The 26,565-nt window shown below is 43.5% G+C and overlaps 1 protein-coding gene across 3 annotated transcripts in view; it reads left to right on the top strand.

The window, feature by feature from the left end:
• KLHL29 (kelch like family member 29) overlaps window positions 1–26,565 on the top strand; it is a 387,532-nt gene that overhangs the window by 338,699 nt on the left and 22,268 nt on the right. For all 3 annotated transcript variants that reach the window (XM_054279557.1, XM_054279555.1, XM_054279556.1), the window contains 3 exons: window positions 12,219–12,417; window positions 15,037–15,219; window positions 17,979–18,159. In XM_054279557.1, coding sequence (XP_054135532.1) covers window positions 12,219–12,417; window positions 15,037–15,219; window positions 17,979–18,159 — 563 coding nt within the window. The remainder of the gene's footprint in view (window positions 1–12,218; window positions 12,418–15,036; window positions 15,220–17,978; window positions 18,160–26,565) is intronic.

The following is a 26,565-nucleotide window of genomic DNA, read 5'->3' as shown; positions in this document are numbered from 1 at the left end:
CTCAGTCAGAGATAAATTGAGAAGAATTACAGTTTTGTGAGATGCTGCTTTAAGGGGATGCATTTTAGTAACAGCAGGAAATAAAAAATCTGTCAGAAAATGTGTATTTCTTTTGATGCCACATACTGAATGAGTGTAACTCCAGTTCATAAAATAAAGATTCTGTCTCTTTTTTGGCTGCTTAGATCCCTTGAGTTTTATGTATTTATTAGAGTTAGCCTTTCCTTTGCCACATGAGTTATGCAGTCTGCTCTTGTCTAAAGAAACCTGGCGCTGTCTCGAGATAATGCTAGAAACAGTGACTGCAGGCTGGTGATTGTCCTTGGGACCAGAAGTCATCCCTGGTGATACCTAAAAACCTGCTGCTTGCCTTGAGTCAACTCTGTGGTCTGAACCCCAAACCTCTCCATTTGGAGGCCTGTTCTCTGCACAGACCCCGTAAGGGGAAGATTGTTTTCCCCTTCTGTGGAGGCCAGAGTTTTTTCTGTTGACCCCCAGTCACAGTTTTGGCTGTCTTAAGGTGGGCAGTTGCTCATGGACCCCACTGTATCTCAGGGAGGCACTTGGCTGTGTTGCTGATGCCGTCCCACATAGTGACAACCTGTACCTTCTTGACTGAAATGTGAATTCAAGCACCTGAACATGCAGTTGGATGTTCAATGTGTCATTGGATGTGATCCAGAGCAGCTGCACATCCACACTTCACCTCTGAAGTGGGAGAAATAGTAATTCCTGCTCTCCCCAGACTGCTGGATAAGGGCATTAAGGACAGTGGGGTACTGCATGCCAGGCCAAGCCTTGCTGCCTGTGCTGTTTCACCAGCTGAGCTCCTGGTCCTGCCAGAGCCTGCAGCCTCACTGCTGCCCTGTGTGCCCAGGAGCTGTGGCTCAGCAGGACAGTCCTGTGCTGGGCCCCACCCCAGCTCTGACCACCTCCCCCATGTGCCAGCAGGGCCATTTAGCATTGCCCAATGTTATTATTGCCTAAAACATTCACACAGTACCATGGATTCACTGAAATGCATGCCTTTTTGGCACTCGCTGCCCTTGAAAAACACACTGTTTTAGAGTGTTTCCCTGAGTGCTTGAAGTTGGATGGCTCTGTGCCACTCTGAACTTAACACAACCTCAGGGACTGTTCCCAGGGAGTTCAGGAGCCCTGAGGCAGGAGCTTCCTTGCCTGGTGCCAACAGAAGGTGTCACTCATCAGTCTGGGTTATGTTCTCAAAATTGTGGTTTTAAATATTTCCTTCTGCGTCCTGCTGAGGCAATGTTGGGAATTTGTTTTTTTAAGTGGTGGTTTTTTCATGCTGCCACCACTGACATCCCCTCCTCTCTCTTTTTTGTGTTGCAGTTGAGTTGCTTTTCTGGGGTTTTGTTATTCCCAAGTTCCCTTGCCCTCTGCCCTGGTTCTGAAGTGCTTTTTGTAGTTTATGATGGCAGTTCTATTTGCTTCTCGAAATTTCTCTGTGGTGCTTTAGTTTCATGCATTACTTTACAGGAGCTTTTAATTTTTAATTTGTATTTATCCAGAAATAAGGGGTTTGAATAAATTACTCTTAAAGATTCCAAGAAGAAACTATTTTCCTGCCCAATCCTACCACTAAGCTAGTTTATTTAAATAGTAGCTCTCACTTTTCTTAGTACTCTGTGCACTGCTGATCTATTATAAAGCTCTTAGTTAAATAGGTACTTATTTTTTTAAGGTAGGAGTTCACATTTACCATGAAAAGTACCATCTTTACAGTAATGACTTCTGCATTTTCAGAGCCTGGGAACAAATAGCTTCCATGGTGCATGGGAGGGAAGATAGACCTAAAAGATCTTATTTCTAATGAAGATGATGACGAATAAAAATTTGTGCATGGTGTGCAGCACAGCCCACCATCCCAAGAACTGCCCAAGCTCCTGTGAGATACACAGGCTACTCAGAGCTTTGCAGAACTGGGCAGCTGTGGCAATATTGAGCACAGGATGAACCTTCCTGCAGGAGCTGTGCCTGGGTATTTTTATTTTATTCACATGTTGGAGATAGATTCTATGAGCTGCCTTTAGACTCTTTGGGGTGGAGGACACCAGGACTGTTGGGGTGTCCTGGGAGGGTTGATGGATGCCATGAATTGCAGCAGTCCCAACACATCACTCCAGCTCTACTGCACTCCTCAGGTGACCCGGTCTGGTTTTATTTATCACTCCCAGAAGTCGTGCTGGCAGTTAAATCCTTCCAGGCATGGATTTCCAGAGCCCCTTGCTCCATTGTCTCCCCATCTCCCTTTACCTTGACAGTTCAGGGTCTCTTGTCACATTTTTATTCTCAATAGCTCCAATGGCAGGTAACTAAAATGCCTCTTTGGCAGCTTCTTCCAAGTCCTGCGTTGGTTATTCTCCCAAAGGTGGAGGTCTGGCACAAACAGGAAAGGGCTGTGCTCTTCATCTCACCTGCATGTCCATCTTCCCTGGCAAGCCTGGCAGGGGCTCTCTCAGCAGAGACATCCCCACAGAGGAGCTTCTCTCTGAATCAGCACCCTCTGCCCCCAGGGCAGCTGCAGCCCTCCAGAAGTCCTGGTGCTGTAATGGCTTTGTGTCACTCTGCAGTGCCTGGGGACAGTAAATCTCACCACTTGTGCTCCCCCACTGCAGCCTCATGCCGTGCTCTTACAACAACTTATCCATCACTGCCTCCCCTCCTGCCCGATCCCCTGCTAAAGGCCTCTGGGAAGGAGATTTTCAACAGAGCCTCCTGTTCTCCTGGAAAGGCGTTGTTTGCTGTCTACCTGCTCTTCTCTGCCGTTCTAAAAGCTTTTCTTCAGATGCCTGACTGTTTCTGCTTTTGTTAATTCTTTCTCACCAGGCTGGAGGGCAGTGACAGGGAAGGCAGCAGGATTTTCTTGGAAGGCAAGTTGAAAAGCTGTGCTCTGGCTGATGTTTAATTGTGCACATTGTGCTCATATGAGCAGTGCTCATAAAAGTGCTCTGTGGCATTACAAAAGACAGCACCTGAGCCTTGTTACAAAGAGAGAACAGCCGTGCTTTAAGGGTTGCTGATCATCTGCACAAGACAAAGAGGCAGTTCAGAGAGTGGCATGTTATACCAGGATTTGGTAAATAATTGTATCCCCCTAGCGTGTTGGAGCAATGCCCCAGCTCACATGGTAACATTTATGAAGCTGGCTTAGTGCTGCTGGTAGTGCATTTTAAAATTGGTCTGGCCAGAAAAAGCAGCCTGTGAGGTGAGGTCTGGACTAGTAGGTAATTTCTAGTGGACACAGAGCACTGGTTGCAGGAGTTCTTCTGATTGCTGTCACTGAGTGCAGAATCTACGTCTGACTGACACATCTGAGAAAGCTGAATCTACTCTTTTTTTTCCTATTTATTTCTCTTCTTGACTGATGGATGAGATTGTAGGTTTTATCCTAACAGTTATCCCCTTGATAAGCTTATTACAACTCCAGCAAACTCATGCAAAAAATAGATTACATAATGGAGGCTTTGCTGTCTGAAACCAGCACGGTCTGAGCTGCCCGAACGAGGAAAGATTTCTGCCAGGCCCCACACAGTCTTCACCTGAGCACATCCCCCAGCTCTCTGCATGGCCTTGGGCAGGTTGTTTCACCTTTCTGCTCCCATTTCTTACCCTGTAAGCTGGAGGGAAGTGATATCTCCCATGAGGGCTGTTGGGAGGATTCAGTGGATAACGAGCCACCCTGTCCACAGGTACTGATGACTGCCAAAGCTGCTCAGAGTCATGCCCAGCATCCACATGGGATGGGAAGGATGGGAAGTTGCTGGATGCATAGCAATTTGCTGCCTGTCCAAACCATAGACATCCCAAAGCTCACTGGAAACATTCCCACTTTCTCTTCCAAGTCCAAAGTTGTATGTTTACTCTGAAACAAAAAAAAAACACACTACCATGTGTATTAATGACAGAAAACCTGGCAGAGTCCCCATTGCATGAAGCTTCCCTCTCACCCTGAGGACGGACAAGACATGAGGAGAGGGCAAATATTCCAACAAGTTGCCCAGAGAAGTGCTAGAAGAGAGGCAAACACTGCAGTGATGAATGAAGGACAAGAGGCTCAGCTGAATGACAGCCACTTTTCATTGCACTCTGCAAGGATAACATCATGTGCCCTTTTTCCAAACCTTTAAGATCTTGGTGACCAGCAGCAATGCAAAATGTCTCCTCCATAAAGGCATTAACAAGCTTTTTATGAACTTGAGTCCTCAGAGGCGGATTTATCTAAACAGCATCTTCATGGTGTTTGAGAACCAGAGATGCGTAGACAAATTTGAGGTAATTTAGAGAAGAGCAACACAAATGATTAAAAGACTGAAGGAACTGATGTGAGAAAAAAAAAAAAAAAAGATTAAAAGATGTGAATATGCATGACTTGGCCTAATGACAGCTAAAGAGGGATAAATGTCTACAAGTGTTTGAAGCCCCAGGGAGGGGGGTTGCCTGGAAGGATGCATGGGAATAACAACAGTAAGGACCAATTGAATTTGAGACTTGGCAAATTAGTCTAACACAAAGCCCACCTGTAAGCTCTGTATCTGTCAGTGAGGGTAAGGAAAAGTGATGGAGAGAAGGAGAAGAGGATTTATGTCAAAAAAGCTACAAATGCCCATGAGCTATATTTTGGCAGTGACGGAGAGTGGCAGTTTGAAGGCAAGACGCTACAGAGGAGAAAGGGTTGGTGGCTGTGAGAGAGCACATGGAAGATCCCTTATTTCTCAGACACATTTTAAAGAGCCTCCATGCAGAAGAGCAGTTTGCTTCAGGAAAATGGAGAATCTGACAGGTAACAATGACAATTCCAACTCTGCTCTGTGATGACAAGGAGGTAATGATAGAAGCTGATGGCCAATACCAGCATGTACAAATTACTTAGTTCATCATAATAAGAAATTAATTGATCAATCAGTGTATTCAAGGGCATAAAGTTTCAGGAAAGAGAGTTGGAATAAATATGAAAAAGGATGCTTCCAAGGGAGCCTAAGTGAATTGCACTAACGCTCTGTAACACTTCAATTAGGCTTCTTTGAAAAGCCCGCACTATCCTGGTGCTTTGAAATCCATTTGTGGGAAGAGCAGACAAATACAGAAAGATGCCATAATGAAAGTACAAGAAGCTTCAATTTCTCTGAAAGTGAAAAATGCAAGGGATGAGCAGTAACCCCTGTGATTTCCTGGGGATGGGCTGCTCAAAGAGCTCCAATTTGAATGTAGCTTTTGCAGACACTCAACTCCCATACGAACTTATAGAGGGAGAAGAAAAGGCAGCAGCAGAATGGAATCAGTCCAGGAACATGCCCTTAGCTATATATAGGAGGAAGAAACTGCATTAAATAACAAAGAGGACGCAGGTGACATAAGCAGCTCCTGAAATTCCCTCTCTACTGAACTTTTAGTTTTTTTAAAGGGATACCCTTGACAGAAAATCTACAGAATTATTTCTCTGAAGTGTTAATTGGTTGGAGGAGCTCCCTTGTCTCTCAGTCTGATCAGTCTCTTCATTTGTGTCTTTTCCAACACATTTTCCTGTTTTTTACAAATCTTTCTTCGCTGTTGCTGAAGCAACAGCCTCACAAAGACGCACATCCACAAGCAGCTCCTCACAAGTGCTCCCTTGCCTTGTGCTGCATGTGGCCCCAGCATTCAGGACCAACCTCCAGAAAAAAAATCATTTTATATTCTAGTCAAAAAGCATTTTAGAGAGTTATGGCACATGGATTCATGTGCCAGTGTATTGTAGGGACAGAGAAGTTTACTTGGTTCTATGAAGCTCCTGAGAAGCTGCAGCTGGTTTGTTTTTGGCAATGTGCTTTTGAGGGGCATTGTTTGCTGTGTTTGAATAGGTGACTGCCCATAAGCAAAATAAACAGCACTTACCTTTGGTATCATCTGGGGGAACTTCGAGGGGTTATTTCATAGAGTTTAGTCAGCAAGCTAGAGAATGCATGGTAAGACTGAGGCTCTTTTTAATCCTTATCAGGCACATTCCAAATATGATGGATCAGCGATTTATCTTCCTGTGCATTTAAGAGCCTCTCATCATATTACTGCTGGAAATACCAACCTGAGAGCTGCTTTGCAGACAGGAGAGCAGGACAGCCGCTTGCTGGTGACATTACAGTGTTTAGTCAGCTGTGCTGCCATAAAGATGTCATGTTGAAACCTGATTGCAGGAAGACAGAGGGGCTGCTCTTTCCTTCTTGCTGGGCATGAGATTTATGCGCATGGCATCCTGCCACCGAGCCACCAGCTGAACCCAGTGCCTGCAAACCAGATTTTCTGCCGCATGTTTATCTCATGATATTAGAAGGCTGTTGGCTGACGTGCTACCAAGCCTTGGGGTTTAATCTGAAGGCAGCATTGCAATTCCAAGAAGTCAATGTGGGTGATTAGTAAGTACTCCAAGTGCAGCAGAAAGCTTAGCTGGGCTTGGATATGACCTTGGGTGTAGGAATGTGCAGGAGTTTACTGGAAACACAGTGTGTCTTTGTAATACCCAGGGGTTAAATATATCAGAGCAAGTCCCTTCATTACCAAGTAGCAGGGCAGCACTTGGAAAATCTAGCCCAAAAACACTTACTTCTGAGAATGGCAAAGCAGTGCACCAACAGCTTTGGCTTCCCCAAATGAGCCAGTTCCCTGTTGGGCTTGCATTTGGCAACTCAGAGATGGCAATATTTTGAATATCAGGTTGGGTGAGCTGTGGGGTAAGCCTGGTTTGGGCTGGAGATGGTGATAGGGAGGGACCACTCATGTTGCCTTTCCAGCATGCCAGTTTGAAAGGCCACTATGCCACATCCCCAGCTGTCACCATTGGCATGAGCCACTGGGCGGTTTGTTACCTGACCACAGCCAGGTGTTTTTTAATTAGCATCTCCAGTCCTCATTTGAAGGAATCTAATGCAGTGGGGACTTGGTTCTGCTTCAGATCTGCCTCCGATGGCTTATTCCATCCAGGGAGGTTCTTGCTCTCACACTGGGACAGTGCACAGCATGAGGAAGTCTGGACAGAGGGTTCCTGTGAGACAGCATAAATCTTCTTCAATGAGAATCATATCCATTCCTGTTTCATAATGTTTTGAAAACTATTGCAATTAGGCATAAAGGGCTGAAACAGCAGCCCTTTTATTGGGGCAAAACCCTATAGTAATGTGGGTAACCTACCTTCCGTATTTGTATTTCTAGCTGAAGCCTGTTTCTCTAGGCAGAAAGTACAAAGGGACCTTTGTAGGGAGAACAGTAAACTAGAGAGACAGATGAATTATAGGGCATAAGGGAAACATTATTTTGACCTCTTTAGGCATTATTTCAGAAATGTTAAAAATCTTGAGAGCTTTCCAGTGGAGCATTTAAGGAGCAGGAAATATGACTCTGTAGCAGGAGGCATACTTCCTTTAAAATCTAACTGTGTACTGTTGTGGCCCAAGTCTGTGCAGTACAATGAGAGTCCTTTTGGAAAATACCTTTGAGGATTTTACTGGATTAGAGATTTGAGAATAAAAAGATTATTTTTAATGTGATAGTGAAGTGGGTTTTGTAACTGAAACTGAAGATGCCAGAACAAAGCCCACTTGCAAGCAAGCATTCATAATACTGATGTAATCAATAGAGAAGAAATGTCATAAAAAGTTTAACAAAGTAAATGTTCTCACTCAAACTACCAGTCAGGAATTAAAAAAAGCATTAGAGGCTTTTGTTGTCTCATTTGCTGAAGCACTGGCCTGCCTAATGAGATGGGAGTAACTTGTGTGTGAACAGATTATTAGGGAAAGGCTTGAAAGGGTCAGCCTCAAGGTATGGCTGGTCATGTTGATCACATGTTCCTCAGAGTCAACACTGACCCAGTGGTAACACTCAGGCTTCCTCATAGCCTGGACACAACCTTCTAAATACACCCAGGACAAATGGACACAAAAATTCTCCCAGAGGGTAGAATTAATGCCCTCTAACATATGGTTGCAGACATCTTAGTGTGCTGTGGTGTGAGCCATGGTCTGAGGAACACAATCCATTTCCCAGGAGCTGATGGCTCACAGTTCTGACCCAGAAGGGGACATTGATAATCTCTGCTTACCCTGGTGCTCAGTGCATCCTCTCAGCTTACATTGCCCTGGGGACTGTTAAGTGTGTTGACTAAATCTCTCTTAATTATAACATGAGTTTACACATGTCTGGCTGACAAGTAAATACTTGGCTTGTAGGAACCCATTTAGGTGTCTGAATCTAGAGCTGAATCTCTCCCCAGAAATGTTTAGTTAATTAGGGAAAGATAAGATCTCTTAAGATTTTTCCCTTCCTGTTTCATATGAAATGCACTTGTAATTACAGACTGATTGAAGATCCTGCTTTCTGTTCAGGATCACTGAAATATGTACCTTGAAGCAGGACAGATAGCATCTCTTAGAAGCCTCTGCTCTCCTGTGTCCCCAGTGACTGTCCACAAAGACTTTGCTCATGTGGCAGCAGGGCTCTGGCTCCTGCAGAATGACCCTGGCCATGCACAGGGTATCTGGCAGCATCACTCAGCAAGGACTTTATGGATGAGATCTTCTGCTGGTGCAAAACCTGAGCAGTTCCCTTTGCCCAACAGGCGCTACAGTGAGGTTCATTCAAATCACTTAAAAAACCAGTTCTGATGGTGTTCAAAAACTTTCCTAGCATTTTAAACATAAATATTTAAATTTTTGCATAATTGTGTCCATTCTCAAAGAGCCTGATGTGTGGTCCTACATGTTTATGAGTTAGTAACTCCTAATTTTAGGCCCATAAGGGGTATTAATATTGTCTCCTTCACCCTGACATGTAATGCAGGCTATAGAGTAGTTGTAAGTGATTCCCAACAAGGACCTGAGAAATATTTCTACTTGTCCAGTCAGCACCTGCAGCCAAGCAGGGAGAAGCAAACATTCCCAGGGTTACAGGCACAAACCATGACTCCAGGGACCCGAGGTGGGTGAATTTGGCATTGTGCCCTGTGCATGTATTCTGCTGCTTTAGCGATAACTGGTAACATCAGTAGGTGCAGTAGATGTTTCATAGCTGTATAAGGCACAACGGAAAGACAAGAGAGAATGGAGAGCAAATAACATATGGTAAGGAGGTTGAAATGCTTTATGGTGCTTATTCCAGTCTTAAATGAAAAGGATAATAGTAACAGGATATTTAGTACAATCATAGCTAACAGAGCTGGGAAGTCTTCACAAGGGAGAATCCAAAAGAAAAAGGCTGCTGATTGCCTAAATCACTTGAATATTCTTAAATCAGTGAGGCTAAATGAAATTCACCCTTGTCTATAGTGCTTACAAGAACTGGTGCAAAAAGAGGTTGCTTTATAAAAGCTTCTCCTGTCTTGTGAAGATGCTGCCATGGTTCATACTCCTTAAATCTCTTGGTGAAAAACACTGCAATTCTATGTACCCTTAATGCTCTCAGCACCAAGCCTGAGTCGTGGCTGTGTGTGGTCGTGCACACACAGACACACACACAGAGCCAGCTTTCTGTAGCTGTTTGAGCAAAGGAAAGAATAAGAGTGAAAAGTGACATTGGTTTTGATATGTGACATCAGCTTTCTAGCTGATGAAAAGGAGCAGCATGTTCTAATTATTATTCCCCTTCAAAATAAGCCACGAGCTCAGACAAAAGAGGAGAGAAAGGAGGGGGGGAATCCAGGAGAGAAACAGAATCACATTTTCTCACTTATCTAATTAAAGCAAGGTGGGCGAGCGAGAGGGAGAGCTCGCTGTGCTCAGGGAGCAGCGCTGCCCCATTTATTCAGGGAAAGGTGGGAAATGGAGGCAGTAACTCCACTGGGCCAATGGGAATTGTCCCATCCCTGACAGAAAGGAGCTGTTCTCCCCATGCTAATTGGCAGTCAGCTTTTGGACACGGTGGTAAGTGGAACACCATGTCCCCATGTAGTGGCACACCCATCTGTGCTGGTGTTTGGCACTGCTTTGTGTTGTGGCTGCTTCCAGTGCAAACCAGCCTTGGGACTGTCAGGGGAGGCTCTGGCATGTCCCACTGCACCAAGGGAAGGTGCTGGCTCCTTCCATGCATTTTACAACTTTATTTAAACTGCCTTTAGCAACTTGTACTGCTTCCTGAGCAGCCTGTAGTGGGAATTAGCCTCCCCCGTGGGATTGTCTCGCCCACTGGCAGTGTACGCTCTCTCTGCATTATTCCCCTGTCCCGATGCCACGTTTCCTTTTGGCTCCCGTGTAAGGTTAAACGCCTCCAACCTTCTTAAAAAAAGCACTTCCTGAAGTCAGAGATTTGCCACCCACTGCCATATGTCCACTGCTTCCTCTCTTACAAGGTAATGACATTAAGATATCTGGAGCTGAGTGCCTGACATTTGTGGCTCCGGGGAAGGAGCAGCCATTGTACCTCCTAGAAAGCACCTCAGAAATTTATTTCAGCAAGGGAGGAGTGTATTCTTTTATGTTTTGAGGTTGATGAAGTGATCTCAAGCCCTACTTGGCTCTGTGCCACACTAGAGGTAGTAGCAAGGAGTCAGGAATGAGCTGCTCACAGGGGTTTTTTTCCCCTGAAGAGAAGCACTGTCACTTTTCCATCCATTTTATATCACCAAACAACTTTTTTATCCCCAAACAATTGCAGAGTGGCCAGGCTTCAAGTCTTTAAGATGTACCTAAAATTGTCAGCTCTAGTGTTGAGGAGAGCTGATAAGCTGGGGACTGGGAGTCAGCCTGACACCCTTCATCTCCTCGAGGCCACAGATCTGCAGGCACGTTGGGAGCTCAGCTGTTGCAACCCCACAGGTTGTTGCATTTTTGCTTTGGCAGAACTTGTACCATGGTGATGTGGCTCTCCAGTAGGAGAGCGGTGTGAATTTGGAGGAGACATCCTTTGTTTTTCTTCTAAATTTAAGCCTACTTCTTCAGTTTAGGTGGGGAAAAGGAAGGCCCTGGAAGCCCTCACAGCTGTCACTGCATCCTCCACCTGCTTGGCCAGCCCATTACCCAGTTCAGGCCATATCCCTACCCTCTCCTCTCACTATGTCTCTGCTCCATTCCCATCCCTGCTCCTGTTCCTGCTGTGACTTGGCTCTCACACACTGCAGGGACAGGCATGCTGCTGAAAAAGAAAGTAAGAGCCAAGTGGCTTCTGGAAGACCACAGGCATCTGCAGGCCAGCAGATGCTGCTGGCGCCCAGAGTTTCTTGGGACCAGCTCGGACCTCAGGAATATTTATTTGCATCTTGGCCTCAATCCCAGTTGGGATCTTCGGATGCTGCCGCTGTATGAATATTTATTGCAACAGATGATTATCTTTTCTTGCTGCTCACCCTTAGTTTGCATCCCGTTTGTCTGCCTTGCTTCTGGAGTTGTATGTTTTCCCATTCCTCTGCTTTTCACTGTATTCTCCTGCAGTGTTGTGACATACCCAACTGTATATAAAAAGAATAATCTGGGGATGGACTCCTGTTTTTTCGATTGCAGTTTTCTCTCTTGGAGTTTTGTTGTCCTTTAAGCCGTGTTTGGTGACAGACAGCTTCATTTGCTCAGATGTCCTTTACCCTCTGAGGTTTAATGTATTTGTTTAGGAGATGAAACTTACTGTCAGTATTTCTATAGCACCCTCTGCAGTCAGACTTCCCGAAAAGCTAGAGCTATATAATTTGTTTCACCAACAAATAAGCTCTACTAATTGAAAGATTTTTAGCAATTGGTTGACATCATTCAGGGTCTACCATAGTTGTTGAAATCTACCCTATTAACTGATTTCTGTTTCACATTTATAGTGCCAGAAAAGACTTGTTTGGGGGTTTTATTACAGTGCAACAACCACACTTACATTTCAAGGTTAATTCAGATAACTCAAATGCTCACTCCTTGTCTCCATTGTCTCCACTGCATAAGGTGTTCCATTCAGCCTGAATTCAGAATGAGCTTTTATTTCCAAAAACTCCTCCATACGGTGCTGTATAAAAGGAGTTGCCACCTTTTGAAGATTATTTTTAGTTTCTGGGACCAAGCCCAGCCTGGGCCAGGGAGCCCTGAGGGCTGCATTGTCTCTGTCCTACTCATTCACTAGGCAGGGCTTGTATGCAGCATCCATGACACGTTTGTTTCCAGGCTGGATGACAGGGGATGGTTTACAGGCAAGGAAATGGAGATGCCAAGTGGCTGAACTCTGACCTGAAGGCTGCATGTGTTATTATTTCCCCCCTCTCACAGTATGCTGCGGAGCTGCTGGCAGTGGTGAGGCTCCCCTTCATCCATCCCAGCTATCTGCTGAATGTTGTTGACAATGAGGAGTTGATAAAGTCCTCGGAGGCTTGCCGGGACCTGGTGAACGAAGCCAAGCGCTATCACATGCTGCCACACGCCCGCCAGGAGATGCAGACACCGAGGACCCGACCAAGGCTCTCTGCAGGTAAAGCAAAACTTCCTTCAACCACACCAACCCATTGGTTCCACATTTCCTCAACATGTCCTGGCACAGGGCACAGACCTTGGCTCCTTCCCAGAATCTGCTGGTATTTCCATCTCAATTTTCCATTGTTACTTCCCTTCAGAATTTAGGAGCCTCTCATAATAGGTGGACATGGGTGTTCAGATATATGCTTCTGAACTGGGATTTAAAAGGAGCCTAAATTTGAGGAATTACTGTCTTTGACAGAGACTGTAACATTCCTCTGTTATCCTGAAAATAAGCCCTTTGCCTCAGTTTCTCTAGTTGTAGAAATAGGTGTAAAATTTGATTTTTTTGCCATGGAGCCTCTTGTGGGGAGCATCTGTCTGATCTTCATCAAACACCTTCACTTTCACAGCCCTTTGTAAATATAATATTTTTATATGGTGAGGCTGGTGTAAATATGTTATTTTTATACTGGTGAGTACTAGATCAGACTGTTTAATGCCTCCAGAACAAATGGATCTCACATAACATACTCCCTTTTAAAAACACAGCAGCTGTGAAAAACCAAGTCTTCTTAAAAAGTTTAAGTGCCCACCTTGCCAGCTGAGCCCATATCACAGTGATGTGAGAAATGTCCTAAATATTGGCTGAACAGAGAATGCAGATGCCACATAGGAAAACTGCATCCAAGAAGGAGTCTGATGAAGCAGGTGAATTGTTTTAACATGCTGCCTGTACTTCTGCCTCCCATAAGTACAACAGAAAGCCAGACAAAACTTTCTGTCACTGCCACTGATGCTAATGTGGCACGGAGATGGCATATCAAACCACGGCATTTGCAGCTTCGGGAAACTGCCTCATCAAGGCACCTTTCAGAAGGACGAAGTGTAGAGGACTTTCAATAACAATCTACCCTAAAAAGTCTTTCATTGAAAACGACTAATGGTGTGATGTTTGAAGGGATTTTTGAAAAGTGCTTATTTTATGTATATAAAATTGTAGGTGTAATGTGATCCATTTCCAGAAGCTTGTTGATGAGGGAAAAGTGATTCTCTCAGGGTAAAGGAGGGTGATTATAGTTTTTTAGGTCAGACTCTAATTATATAGAATCATGTTATTTTGCATATCAACAGCATTCATGGAGGCACAAAGGATCTCTAAACACCCTTTGTGGACTCGCTGCTGCATGTCACATGCCCTCTCGAGGTCATTGATTATAATCAAGTTATGTCTTGCACAGGTGATTAGATTTTCTGGTACGGCGCAAAAATAATGATCTCTTGTTACTGAGAAATATTTATTTTAAACTGTACAGCACTTTATCTTAATAACTTTTTAGAGAGTAACCTTGCTTGAATGACACAAATACATTTTTTGAAAATGCTAATGAAGAGTGACGATAATCCATTACTCTGCAGACGCATTTCTCTCCGCTGCTGCTCCTAATCCCTCTCGCTGGCAGTCTCGCTCCTGCCCCGCACCTGTGCACACTTGTCTGTGGGCTGGGAACTGTAACGCATCTCAGCAATGGCTCCAGGCAGGAGACAGCTCCTGAAACGGTGATGCCTTCCAGCTTGTGGCCTCCTGGTCCTTCTTCTGAGCCTACCTCTCCTGGCAGCACATTGCACAGGGGCTTCCAATTGCTGCAAAAGGTTTTTTAGCACTTCAGCTAAATGCCAACCATCTCTTGGATGGAGTCAGAAAACATCCCAGGGTTATACTGTGACCCATCTCTGTGGGAATGAGTCTGGAGAGGAGTTTGGAGTAACACAGAGATCAGATATGACTCAGCTCTGGCTGTGAAGTGGGAGTAAAACCTCAGAGATGTGGACTTGAAAGTTTTGCATGAACAGACAGTTTGGCTTGCTGGACACCTTGCGTGTTACGGGCTTGGGGGAGCTCTTCCAGCACAGATAAATCTCAGTAAATAACTATATTAAGGCAAGGGGCCATCTTTGTCATGTTTCCTAGCACCTGGTAGATCAGTACCATGATCTGTGACTTGAGCACATGTTTTCCGGGTCTGGGAAATCTGCTTTCCCCAGGAAAAAAAAAAAAAACAAAACAAAACAAATAACCCACCAGAAAATTATATATTAATAGACTGCATGCAGAAAGAATGTCAGGATGAAGATCCATAACCATAGCTTCACTTTCTCCAGACATTAGCTTTTAATGTGAGAAGATTTTATTTAGGTTAAAGTACAAACATGCTTTTGCTGGATAATGACCAAGCTCCAAAGCTATCACAATCCTTGACAAAATGCCCATTTTCTTCAATGGAAGAGAAATTTGCTACCTGCAAGTCTCAATCACAGACTGTTGAAATGAATGGACATCTTTACATGGAACTGCCTTTTTATTTCTTCTCTACCCCCCCCAAGTTTTGCCCAGATGGCATTCTCCCTCCCTAGTTCTCCCAAGAGTGTACATAGTGTCATTCCTCACCCACTGCTCCCCCTACACACACATTCCTGTTTTTTCTCACCCTTCGTGGTTTGATTGCAGACTCTAAAACAGATTTATATACGATACATTAAAATTTCCCTGACTGATGAGTATTTTTGGATGGGTTCCTGCCTGGTTGAGAGATGCCACTTTTTTATAATACTGTTTTTCTTCCTTGAATCCTAGGAGTAGCCGAGGTAATAGTCTTAGTTGGGGGTCGCCAGATGATTGGCATGAACCAACGTGCTCTAACAGCAGTCACCTGCCTAAATCCTCAAAACAACAAGTGGTACCCATTGGCCAGCCTGCCCTTCTATGACCGAGAGTTTTTCAGCGTGGTCAGCGCTGGAGACAACATCTATCTCTCAGGTAAGCAGCAGATTCCATAGAAACAGAACCACAGAAGGGTTTGAATTCAAAAGGACCTTTAAAGGTCACCTAATGCAATCCCTCCATGCCATGGGCAGGGACACCTTCTACTAGCCCAGGTTGCTCCAAGCTCCATCCAATTTGGCCTTCAACAGGGATGGGAGAGCCACTGCTTCTCTGGGCAACCTGTGCCAGGGCCTCACCACCCTCAATGTAAGAAATTTCTTTCTTATGTCCAATCTAAATCTCCCTTCTTTCAGTTTAAAACTCTTATATCTGATCCTGTCACTACAGGCCATAATAAAAAGCCTCTTTCCATCTTTCTTATAAGCTCCCTTTAAGTATTGAAAGGTCACCATAAGGTCTCCCCAGACCTTTGTCTTCTCCAGGATGAACAACCTCAGCCTGTTGGTGTAGGAGAGGTGCTCCAGCCCTCTGACTATTTTCACACCCCGTCCTTGGACTCAATTTAACAGGTCCATGTCCTTCTTGTCCTGGGGACCCCAGAACTGAACACTGTACTCAGGGTGGGGTCTCACAAGAGCAGAGCAGAGGGGGGAAAATCACCTCCTCAACCAGCTGGTCCTGATGCTTTTGCTGCAGCCCAGGATACGCTGACTCTCTGGGCTGTAAGTGCACTTTGCTGGGTCATTTGCTGGTTTTTTTCCACAAGTATCCCCCAGTCCTCCTCTAGAGGGCTGTTCTCAATCCATTCACCCCCCAGATTTACTGGGCTGGGAGAAAAGTTACAATACAGGCAGCCCAGACAAAGCAGGACCTGAATGAGTTTTACCCAGCTGCTCCTGGAGAGGAAAAAAAAAAAAGGTAGGAGTAATGTTGGGAGAGAGGAATTCCCCTGCTTTTATCATTCTTCATGTCTCTGCAGTGTTAACTTACTCTCAGAGCAGTCAACAACAATATTTTACAGTTGCAATGTGAAGAAAATAGGTCTGACAACCATCAAGCATGCAAAGAGGTTTCACTGCCATAGAAACACAATTTAAAATACTCTCTGTAGTTGAATCTAAATGGTAGGTTATGGAATTTGAGACAGACAGACTGAACTGCTGAATATGTGACCTACACTTAAAGTATTTGCTTACAGGAGCATTCATGTTTTGTACTTGTTGAAACTTCTCTTCTGACAGTAGTCACTAGCCCTATAATCTTCTTAGTTTTGGTGAAACTGAGACCATGCTCCTTAAAAGGCTTTAACTCCCAAAGTATCTGACAACACCATGCTCTGAGCATCACAGTATCTGGATTTTTGCAGTCTGTTGGTACCTCTGCTTGGCTAGAGGGGGAATAGCAATTCCACCAGACAATGCAAGAATGCTCTGATGGCAGCTGAGTGGGGCTGGATGATTAGAAGAGGAGGCTGGGCAGGGAGGTGCGGATGTGTGTGATCCGAGGATGTCGTTGGGAGCACAGATGCACCTGGCATCTGTACCAGTAAGGGGTTACAGCTGTTGCCTTTCCCATGCCGAGCTCTCTCAGTGCATTTTCTGCAGTAAATTGCTGCCTGTGGTGTTAAACTCCATTAATACTGCATAGAGACCCTAAGAATTGATTGGAAATTATTTCTTGATGTTTTTTTCCCCATGCTTGTTTGCCCATGCTTGAGAGCAGCTGGAGCAAAAGTCTTCTGGGGAGGCTTTTGTCAGATGTTGGCTTTTAGTTATTCTTAGCTGAGGTGCTTTCCAGTATGTACAGCCATTTTAGGCTGTGCCATACCTAGTAATGAAAGCTTGGAGTCCTAATTTTAAAGCTCATTTCAGCTCTTTCCTTTGAATCTGGATGAGTGACTGGATGGTATTTGGTGGCTGCAATCAGGAGAGCTGGAAATGCAGCTAAGAGTCAGTTGATATTTTGCTTTGCTCAGATGTAGAAGACACAGGAAAAATGTGAAGGGGAGCCAACAGAAGTGAGAATGGCCTGCTGCAAGCTCCAAGAACTGGACCTTGCACTGCATAGCATAGGTTTGGAGAGCAAAATACCAAGGAGGAAGTCTGATTTTCTCATTAAACCATGGAACTGTGTCTAGTTCATTTTCCTGGCTTGACCATTGACTCTGAGTGTGGTCCCAAACAAATCATTTCATCTCTTTTTGCTTCAAAACAGGATAGTAAGACACCCACTAAGTGGCAACCTTGGAAGCTTCAAGCAGAAGTTAAAAAGTGATCAATATAAATGTTTCATGAGATCATCTTGAACTGTTTTACAGGAGTGGTACAGCTGGTTCTGTCTTTTATCTGCAAATGAAAATAAATAAGAAATTTGCCCCGAAAATTAGAAATTAAGCCTGCAGTCCAAGCACTGACTTTATTGTGCCCATACATGTGCTGCTTCAAATACATCACTGTATTAAAGCATTTTAGGTTTCAGGCTGGCCTGTGTCTCACAAGCCAAGATTCACTCAGCCTCCTGACACCTTCTTGCAAGTGTTGCAGTAATTTAATAGACTGGAAGTTATTTATGAACACTGAGAAGGGTCTATCCCCTTATGTATGTGTCCCTCGTAGTCTGACATCTTGATTTCTGTATGTCATCTTATTAAAAAAACCTCAGCCTTTGGGGCACATGAATAAATGACACAGATATGCATCATCGGAACAGATGCTCAGTATTGAGGGTGATTTATTTTAATTAGTCAAATGTCATTTGAAGAGTTTTTACTTTGTGACTGGCTTTGATTGCTGTGCGCAGAGCTGCTGCCGTGGCAGGATCTCTGGTAACTCTCCCTTTTCTCTGGGTGCCAGGCGGGATGGAGGCGGGTGTCACGCTGGCCGATGTCTGGTGTTACATGTCCCTGCTGGACAACTGGAACCTCGTGTCCCGCATGACCGTCCCGAGGTGTCGACACAACAGCCTGGTGTACGACGGGAAAATCTATACCATTGGAGGGGTCGGTGTGGCAGGCAACGTTGACCATGTGGAAAGGTAAAAAAACAACAAAACCCACACCTGAAAAAAAAACCCACAAAACCAAACAACGTGGTGTTTGCTGGAGCTTTTCCTTCATGCTACGCTAAAGGACTGTTTGCCTTTTAAAGGGCACATTAAATGGACTGTATGTGTTAAAATAACCTTTTATAACAGCTAAGAAAGTAGGAAAGTGGCAGGATTAGATTCCATTTAAAAGCTTCAGTGGAAAGCATTGTTTCAAAACCAAAGAGGAAAGTTGCCAGCTTCTCTCTTTGCTCAGGGGAGGGAAGAGAGGAATTAAGCTTCTTTGGACATTTTTCCAGGTTATACAATGAACTAATAAACTCCTTTTGAATTTAGTATTGATGAAAGTCTTTACAGACCACAATAGTATTTTTTTTTCCTTTTAAATCCAAAAAAAAACCAACAGCAAAGCAAGTTTCTTGTATGTGTTTTCCTGGTGTAGCACCTCAGCCTTGACCTGACTGGAAGATCCTCCCTTTGGTGGTCTTGGCCTGGGGCTGGGACCTGCCAAGTTCACAGTAAAACAACCAATAATAAATGGAAACAGTTTTGAATTCCTGGCTGAACAAAGATGGGAGAGAATGGAAATTTCTCTTTTCAAGTTGACTCCAGATGTAATTTTTTTCACATGGAACTTAAAAAAACACAAAGGAACAAAAATATTTCACTAAGTAAAATTCCAAAACCAACTGATTTCTTGTCACCCATGGCATTCAATAAAGCCATAGATTTTATATCTATATCAATGTTTTCATTTAAAAAATAGAATTCACTTTAAAATGCAGTTTATTTTGGAATATTCTATTCTGAAAATATCAATACAGTCTTAGCCTTCTCCAAACACTTAATTGGGAAATATATTTGGGAAATGTTTTTCCTAAGTGAATGTGGCAACCAAAAGTATTTTTGTCAGTTAAAATGCTGAATTTGAATACTTCTTCAGTAACATTTTGAAGCAGGCATTTTCCAGTAAAAGTTGCCTCAACAGTCAAGACAAATAGAGATAGGCCATTAGGAAGGATTTCAGGGGAAGAAAAAACAACACATTTTTCAAAAGTTTGGGAACTGGTGTTGGTGATGATGCTTTCAGCCGTCAGGGAAGTGCAGACAGCAAAGAATGAATGATAAGTCATAACAGTGAACACAGCATGTGAACACTGCTCCCCTCCTTCACCCAGAACTTAAGGTGGGCATTGCCCATGGAACTTGCTTTGGAACAAATCTCATCCTTTTCAGCAAATTTGTTTCTGATATCTGTAGGTATTCATCCCATAATTTAAGTCAGTAAATTTTTAACTGGCAGAACTATTTTTGTGAGCACAGGAAAAAAAGGGCCCAGGAAAGAGATGCTGTTTCATTCCATCTCTTGATAAAGATGAGCAGCAAAAGAATGCTATTGAAGAGTCTTGATAGTTGTCATTGATTAAATTATCTCTTTTCAGTTTTCCTTGGGCCTGATTTCTGTCTGTGCTCTGATTCTTATGGTCTCTATTAAAGCATCCAAAATGTTGGTCAGCAGAATGAACCCTAAATCAAGCAGAGTCCCTGCCAGTCCTTCCCCTCTCATGTCAGTCACCCAGCCCTCACCACAGATGACATTGCAGCCTGCAAAGTCACACTCAGGCCCTTGGTGGCCCCTGCTTGGCTCAGTGAGAGCAGCAGTGCTGGTTTTCCATTGTAGCAAGCCCACCAGGAGACCTGGATGTGGGAAAGGAGCAGATTTCCTCTCTATCATTTCAGTGCACACTGTCTCAGCCACAATAAGGATGTCTTGTCATGGGGATTTGCTAAACCCGTGGTTATAATTAATCTGCTGTTGTCTATAGAGTGGCTTGTGAGACAGAGCCACGGAAAAAGTGCAACATGGCCTCCTTTGGGCTATGCTGGGAAATGAGAGAAGTTTGGGGATGTTTCCTTTTTTATTCTTCATATTCAAATGACAGTAGGGGGTGACAGAAGTGAAGCACAGTATGGCTGAAGCTATGTTTTGGAAAGGATGTTTCAGGATCTGCTGTCAGAAATGAAGGTGAGGGAAGGCTGACTCTCCTAGCAGTGCTGAACAAAGTCAGGCCTTTTCACACAAAAGCCCTTCCCATTTGGACAAGGCAGGGCTCAGGAATTTAAATTGCTGTACTTATTTTTGCAAGCAGTGAGGATTTCTGAATTTGGATTGCAGCTTTGGGAAAAAAACTCACTAAAATACAAACTAAAATTACTTTTAATTGCTGAGTTGGCTGCTGTGTTACAAGCAGTGAATGCCCACTTTTTGCTTCTGCTTTTCTTCCCTCTCCTCCTCTAGAGCTAAAAGAAACCAACTTTCTCCTAACATATTTCTGTGTGGATTGCACATTCCTCTTTCAAATACTGTGTTGGTTTGGATGGGACAGTGTGATACAATCTCTCAGTAAGGGGTAAACCTCTGTGTCGTTTCAGCAGGTCATATAAAAGCACTAAATTAAAATAATGTGGCATGGTCATATGCTCTATGTCAAGTGATGCCAAAAATTACATTTACCTCTATCACTCCTCCCCTCAGTGTGGAATTGCAGACATACACTCCTGGGTTTTGGGGTAGTTTTTCACCTTCTAGGAGGCCTCTGAGATTATAGTCCTGTTATGCCCCCAGATGGAGGTGCAGGGGCTTATCCAGGCCTGACCCTGCAGTCCTGGGCTGTACCACAGTGTGAAGGGCAAGGCACTGAACATCCTCCCTCGCTGGACCATTTACCACCTCCCCTGGTGCACATGCAGCTTATCTCTCCCAACCATATTTTGCTTTCTGCTTGCTCAGTCAGCCCAAGCGTGACCATGCCCAGCTTTGGCCAGGTTCTGACGTGTGTCTGTTGGCATGGTGAAGGGCATGTCTCCACTCCAAAGTGACTTACCCTGACCTCACCAGTGAGCAGACCCAGAGGATGATGTCTACAGGGTGTCTCACCGCAGTGGGTCTTTAAAGACAGAGAACATAGCATTTTCTCCCAGTTTCTTTCTTGTTCTCCACTTGTTTTTCATGGAATTCTTGTAATATTTGATCCTAAATGGTTAAAATCTTACAAATATGGTTTTTACAGCATCTTACTTTTTAAAAGCAAATGTCAGGCCACCTTAGCTATACATGATGCCACATGCCTGCAGTTCATACATCTGCTGCACCATTACAAAGCATTAAAGCTAGTAGGGACCACTGGACTCATAATGATTAATGGCATCAGCTCCTGTGTCCCTCTCTCTGTGCTTTCAGTTGTGTCATTGATGCTGAAGGGTGCAGCTTCACCCAGAAATTCTGGTGCCACTTCAAACAGCGGGTGTTTTCCCATCAAATTCAAGAGGGCTGAGATTCTTTACCTTTTATCTGCCATTTGTCTGTAAAGAGGCAGCAAAAATTCCATCTCGATGGATAATATGGGACTATCAATCACAAACAGATGAATAGAAGTCATTCGTTACTCATCTTAAAATAATATGCATGTGCCAGAGGGGCTGAGTTATAAGTCCATTTTTGTGGCTGTGCATGGGTATATATTCAGGGAAAGTTATGTTTTTGCAATGAGTGTTTAGGGAAATAACAGCATGGCTGCAGTTCTCCATCAAGCCCCTCTGGCAAGGTTCTGTGTGACAGGAAGCAAGTCATTAGGTGTTAGGCAAGAAGGTATTACACTTTCTGTCTTCTTCTGAGATATGAGTTGAGTTGGGAGCTGGTGAAATGAAGTGGATCCACGAACTAGGTCTTTGGATAATGGATGAGCCCTGTAATATATGCAATTTGAGAGCCGAGAAGGCTGTGTATGCTGACAAGACAATGTATGTGACTGGAAGTGTGGAAATGTGGGTGCTTTGTGGTTATTATATGTTTGAAGGACAGAAGAAGATGAATCCCCTTGACCTGACAGCACTTTTGCAATAATGTTGTCTAAAATTGGGAGATTACTTTTATGGCAGTGCATATGTTGAAGACAGCCTAAAAAAATCCATGTAAAGAATAAGCTTTATACATTTTAAAACCTGCTTCAGAACTTCTTGTTTTAGAATTAGGGGTTCTCCCCCAAGGCAGGTGGACATTTCTTCACCAGAATTGCCATGCACTGGAACAGGCTTCACAGGGGAGCATTGGAGTCACCATCCCTGGAGGTATTTAGAAGTCATGTAGGTGTGGTGCTGATGGACATGGTTTAGTGGTGGGCTTGGCAGTGCTGGGTTAGTGGCTGGACTCAATGATTTTAAAAGATCTTATGTAGATGAAAGAAAATCGCATATATTGTCTTGTCTTAGGATAGTTTCTTAAGCCTGTCAGAAGAAAAGAAAAAAGGCAAAAAATAGTAATCCATTACTGTGATTTTAAATATGTGAATTATCTGAAGAGTAGTTCAATAAGACACTGTACTGCTTTAGTTTAAATAGAAGCTTTCTTGCAAACATAATTAAATAATGCTTAAATAACTGAAGGATTTCCTGCAGACTGACAGAAATGGTCAGTGTATAAGCGGCTGACCATGATGTAAGGATCTTATAATGTGAATAAATGAAGATACACATATGGCTGTTTAACCTAGGAGGAGAGAAATTAAGAGACTGAGGAGGAAAAAAAATACTGTTTCCAGGTACTGAAGAGATCAAAAGTCAAGAAGGCAGTGAAGCGAGTGGCACAGCTTGAAATGAAAGATTTGCTGCTGGTAATACTGAGGTGATAGGGAAAGAGCAAGGAAGGAGCAGGTGAATGAAATGAAGGAAGGACAGGGAAGATCAGTCCCACAAATTAAAAAATCCTAAGAGTGAAGAGTTGTGGAAACCAGCAAGGTTTTATTTCTGCATGTGCTCTCTTCAGGCCTGAGCTGTATTTTCTGCTGGATTCGGATCATTTGTTGTAGCATGGGTATATAAATTATACATATACATACATATATACATTATATATACAGATAATGTGCATATACACATATATAAGAGATCTAAAAATATATAAGGTATGTGTGAATAATACATAAATCAGAAGGTAGTGAGTGCACAAGGGTCAGATGAGATCCCTGTGCCCAGAGCAAGTGACACATGAATGACAGGTGGGGACACGTGTCCTGCAGGGCTGGGGACTGGCAGGTTGCTGGGGCAGGGAAGGAGTGTGAGGGCAAGTGTGTAAAACCACACATGAGTCCATAGCATGCAAGGACTGCAGACCAGGAGTCAGCCATGGGAAAGGAGATGTCTTTGAAGATTCAAGTTCAGCAAATTGGATGGGCTCGGTAGGCCCACGGCCAAGGACAAGCATGGACGCACCAGGAGGGAGCAGCGGAGGAGAGGGAAGAAAAACCTTGTCTTGGCTTGAAGCCAGCTCACATTATGTCTCCATCTACAGCTTCAAACAGGGGATTCGAATGCAAAGCTTGACTAATGGAAAGAGATCAAAGTGATTATTCTTTAAATCAGTTTCCTCCCTGCTGGCCCTTGAGCAGGGCTGGTGTGACAGGCAGCCAGGAGCCCCACGAGCTCCAGTGGCCATGGTGTGATCACAGTGCCAGGGATGACACAACAGATGGAAAAGCCCTGGGGCAGGGAGGTAAAGCAGGTGTCAGTATTTTCTGTCCTGGGAGGTTACAAAGGTTCACCTTCATTCATTTTTAAACCAATTTAGTTAATCTGGTGCAAATCCCTGTGTGAACACATTAAGAGCTGACTTGAGATTGACCAAAATGATGGAAACCTGCCTTGCAGGGACTTAAGGAGCTTAGACTACTTAGTTTATCCCATAGAAGGTAAAGAGTTGACTTTATTATTTTCTGCACGTCCATATGTGAAAGAGAGAGATTTGATAAGCAGACAGCTTTATAATCCAACAGGGAAAAAGAAACAAACTTTCTGGTGGGTGGAAGCTGAAGCAAAGCAGACTAGAAATCAAGTCTACCCAATTTGCAAGGATGGAGTGAACTGGAGGAATAAATTCCCTGGGGATGAAGGGACTTGGTGAACAGCTGTCAGGAAGCCTTGAAGGCATCAATTTCTCCTCTTCAGCCTCAGGACTAGGGCAGACACTCAAGAGAGTTGCTTCACGAAGCAGCCCGTGTAAAACCCACATTAGCTGGCCATGTTAGGTAAACAAGGACTTGCTTCCACCTGCTTTATGGTTCACTGATTTTATAAACCAAATGACCTTCAAGAAAAGAGTAGAGGTTTAAGCTTCACCACATGCACCTGTATCCAGTAGATTTTCAGCCTTTGGCTTTCAGCAGATAAAGTGGGACTCGCCGTTTTTGGTTTTTCAGTGGCAGGTGAAGGACAGTAGGGGAAAGAAAGATCTACTCTGTCATCGCAGAGCATGAACAGACAGCAGTGGAAGTGGGCTAAAAATGGAGCCTGTGGGACCTGAGGCAAGGACATTCATCCAGAAAAAAAGATGATTGTTTTTGTAATTTGAACCTTTCTCTAGTATTCCTATGGATGCAGGCCTCAGCCACACCCAACCCCCAGCATATGTGAAGGACATAACCCCTTCTTCCCAAAAACATATTGGGACACCCAGAAAGTTGTTGCCAAAAATCTCCTTGTCTTGGGAGCTGAAGTGTGCCAGGTACTTGTACCAGCAACAGGGAAGGGACTTGGCTGCTCACCACCCCCATCTCAGACCACTTTGCCCACAAATGTTCCTGGTGCTAAATCAGAGTAGATGGTGTGAGACAAAATGTATCAGTTGACAGGTGGAATGGTCCTAAAGGGGGAACAAGAGAAAGAACACTAGGTCAGTTCTCAGCTCTGTTGTTTTTCCCATTCTATACCCAATTATAGCCAATTTTTTTAACAAGACATCAAGAATTAAATTACCAATTACTGCAGTAGCTGAGTTAGCAAAATATGTCCCAAAAGCAATGTGTGAAACTTTATATTATGTGAGATTCTTTTGCATATCTGCTCGCGTGGATGTGAGTCTTGCTCCCTCTGAGTGCTGTGAGTGAATGCAGGAGATGCAGCCATGTGGTGATTTCCTGGCGGAGCTGCTTGTGCAGTCAAAATGCATCTGCAGGCTCAGGTTTGGTACAAGAATCAGCCCAGCAAAGGTGTGTCACTGTGAATGCTCCCAGCACCATGTTGTTTAATCTTGTTATATTTCTTCCCTTTGATCACCTGTTGTAGATGAATTTAATTTCTCTGTAACTAATTTAGAGCATCATACAAGGCAGTTCTCCATGCTCATTATAAGGGACTTTCCTTATTTTTTTTTTAGTTAAAATTTGCCTCCCTCTTGCTTTTGCTTCAGTTTTATGAATGTGTTAATTACTTTCAGTTATATTACTTAGAAACTCATTAGTGCATTTTTATTAAGCACATTATTTTTTGCTGTTTATGCCATTTTTATCATTCCTCCCTTTTATTTTCTCTAAGTTTGAGCAGTGAAAATTTGAGGGACATGTTACATAGGGAGAATTCCCATGTTGCCAAATCATATTTTGCAGATGGGTTCATGTTCATCAATTCATTTCATGTTTGCATATTGCATATCACTGTCTTTAAGAGCAAAAGCCCTGAATGGGTGGTGAGGGCTTCTGTTCTGGCAGTCAACAATTCTGAAAAATCACAATGCAGGAAACTCCTGTTTGACTGCATCTGTCATTACATGGAAATACAGAAACCTAAAAATCACATTATTCTCCACTGTCTCCAAGACTCATTTTAGTACAGCTATTTGGATCCCTGCCACATTATCTTTAAAAAAAAGGGATGCCTGTACTTGTGATGTTGTCTAAAATGAATCTTCATCCATGGATTGTTAACTGTACATCCCTTATGGTCAATGGCTTAATTAAATCAGATACTGATGACCTTAAAACTAATTTAGCACTTTCATGCATACTCTTTTCTGTTTGATTCATGTCAAATACAAATGCAATGGTAAAATCTTACTCCAGCATTAACAACTACAGCATCCTGAAATGAAGCGCAGTAGCTTGGTTTGCCCACTGAAAATTAAATGGAAGCAACTTATTCTGGCACAAAATGAGAGTTGCTGGTCAGTTAACTGGAGTAAAAGGAGCCATCATGTTGCATTATGTTGCAGGTGAGATGTGTTCCACAAGCTGAACAGCTGAAGTATATTAACAGTTGCCTGCCCACAGTCACTATTGGATATCTCTGCACTGATTAGCAAGAATAATCTCATTGTATACTCATTAAAAGAAATTAATCAGTGGAAGACATCTCAACAAAGATGTCCCGAGTTTCTGCACCTTGGACTGTAATGAGATTTGAGAGGCATATACAGAAAACAGAACCAGCTTTCTCTGGGCTTCTATCCATGTTTTAAAATCTTAGAGAAAAGCATTCATTACACCGTTTACCAAGTGGCTGAATTTGAAAGATGGTAAAAAAAATACATTTCCACCTCTGCTTTCCTTCTGCTTGCCAAGCCACCTTTCT

This window comes from Melozone crissalis, unplaced genomic scaffold, assembly GCF_028551555.1.
Source record: "Melozone crissalis strain CALT ecotype California unplaced genomic scaffold, PUWL_Pcris_2 ptg000027l_1, whole genome shotgun sequence".
In the NCBI taxonomy this organism is placed as follows: Eukaryota; Metazoa; Chordata; class Aves; order Passeriformes; family Passerellidae; genus Melozone; species Melozone crissalis.
This window is presented reverse-complemented; position numbering and strand designations above follow the sequence as displayed.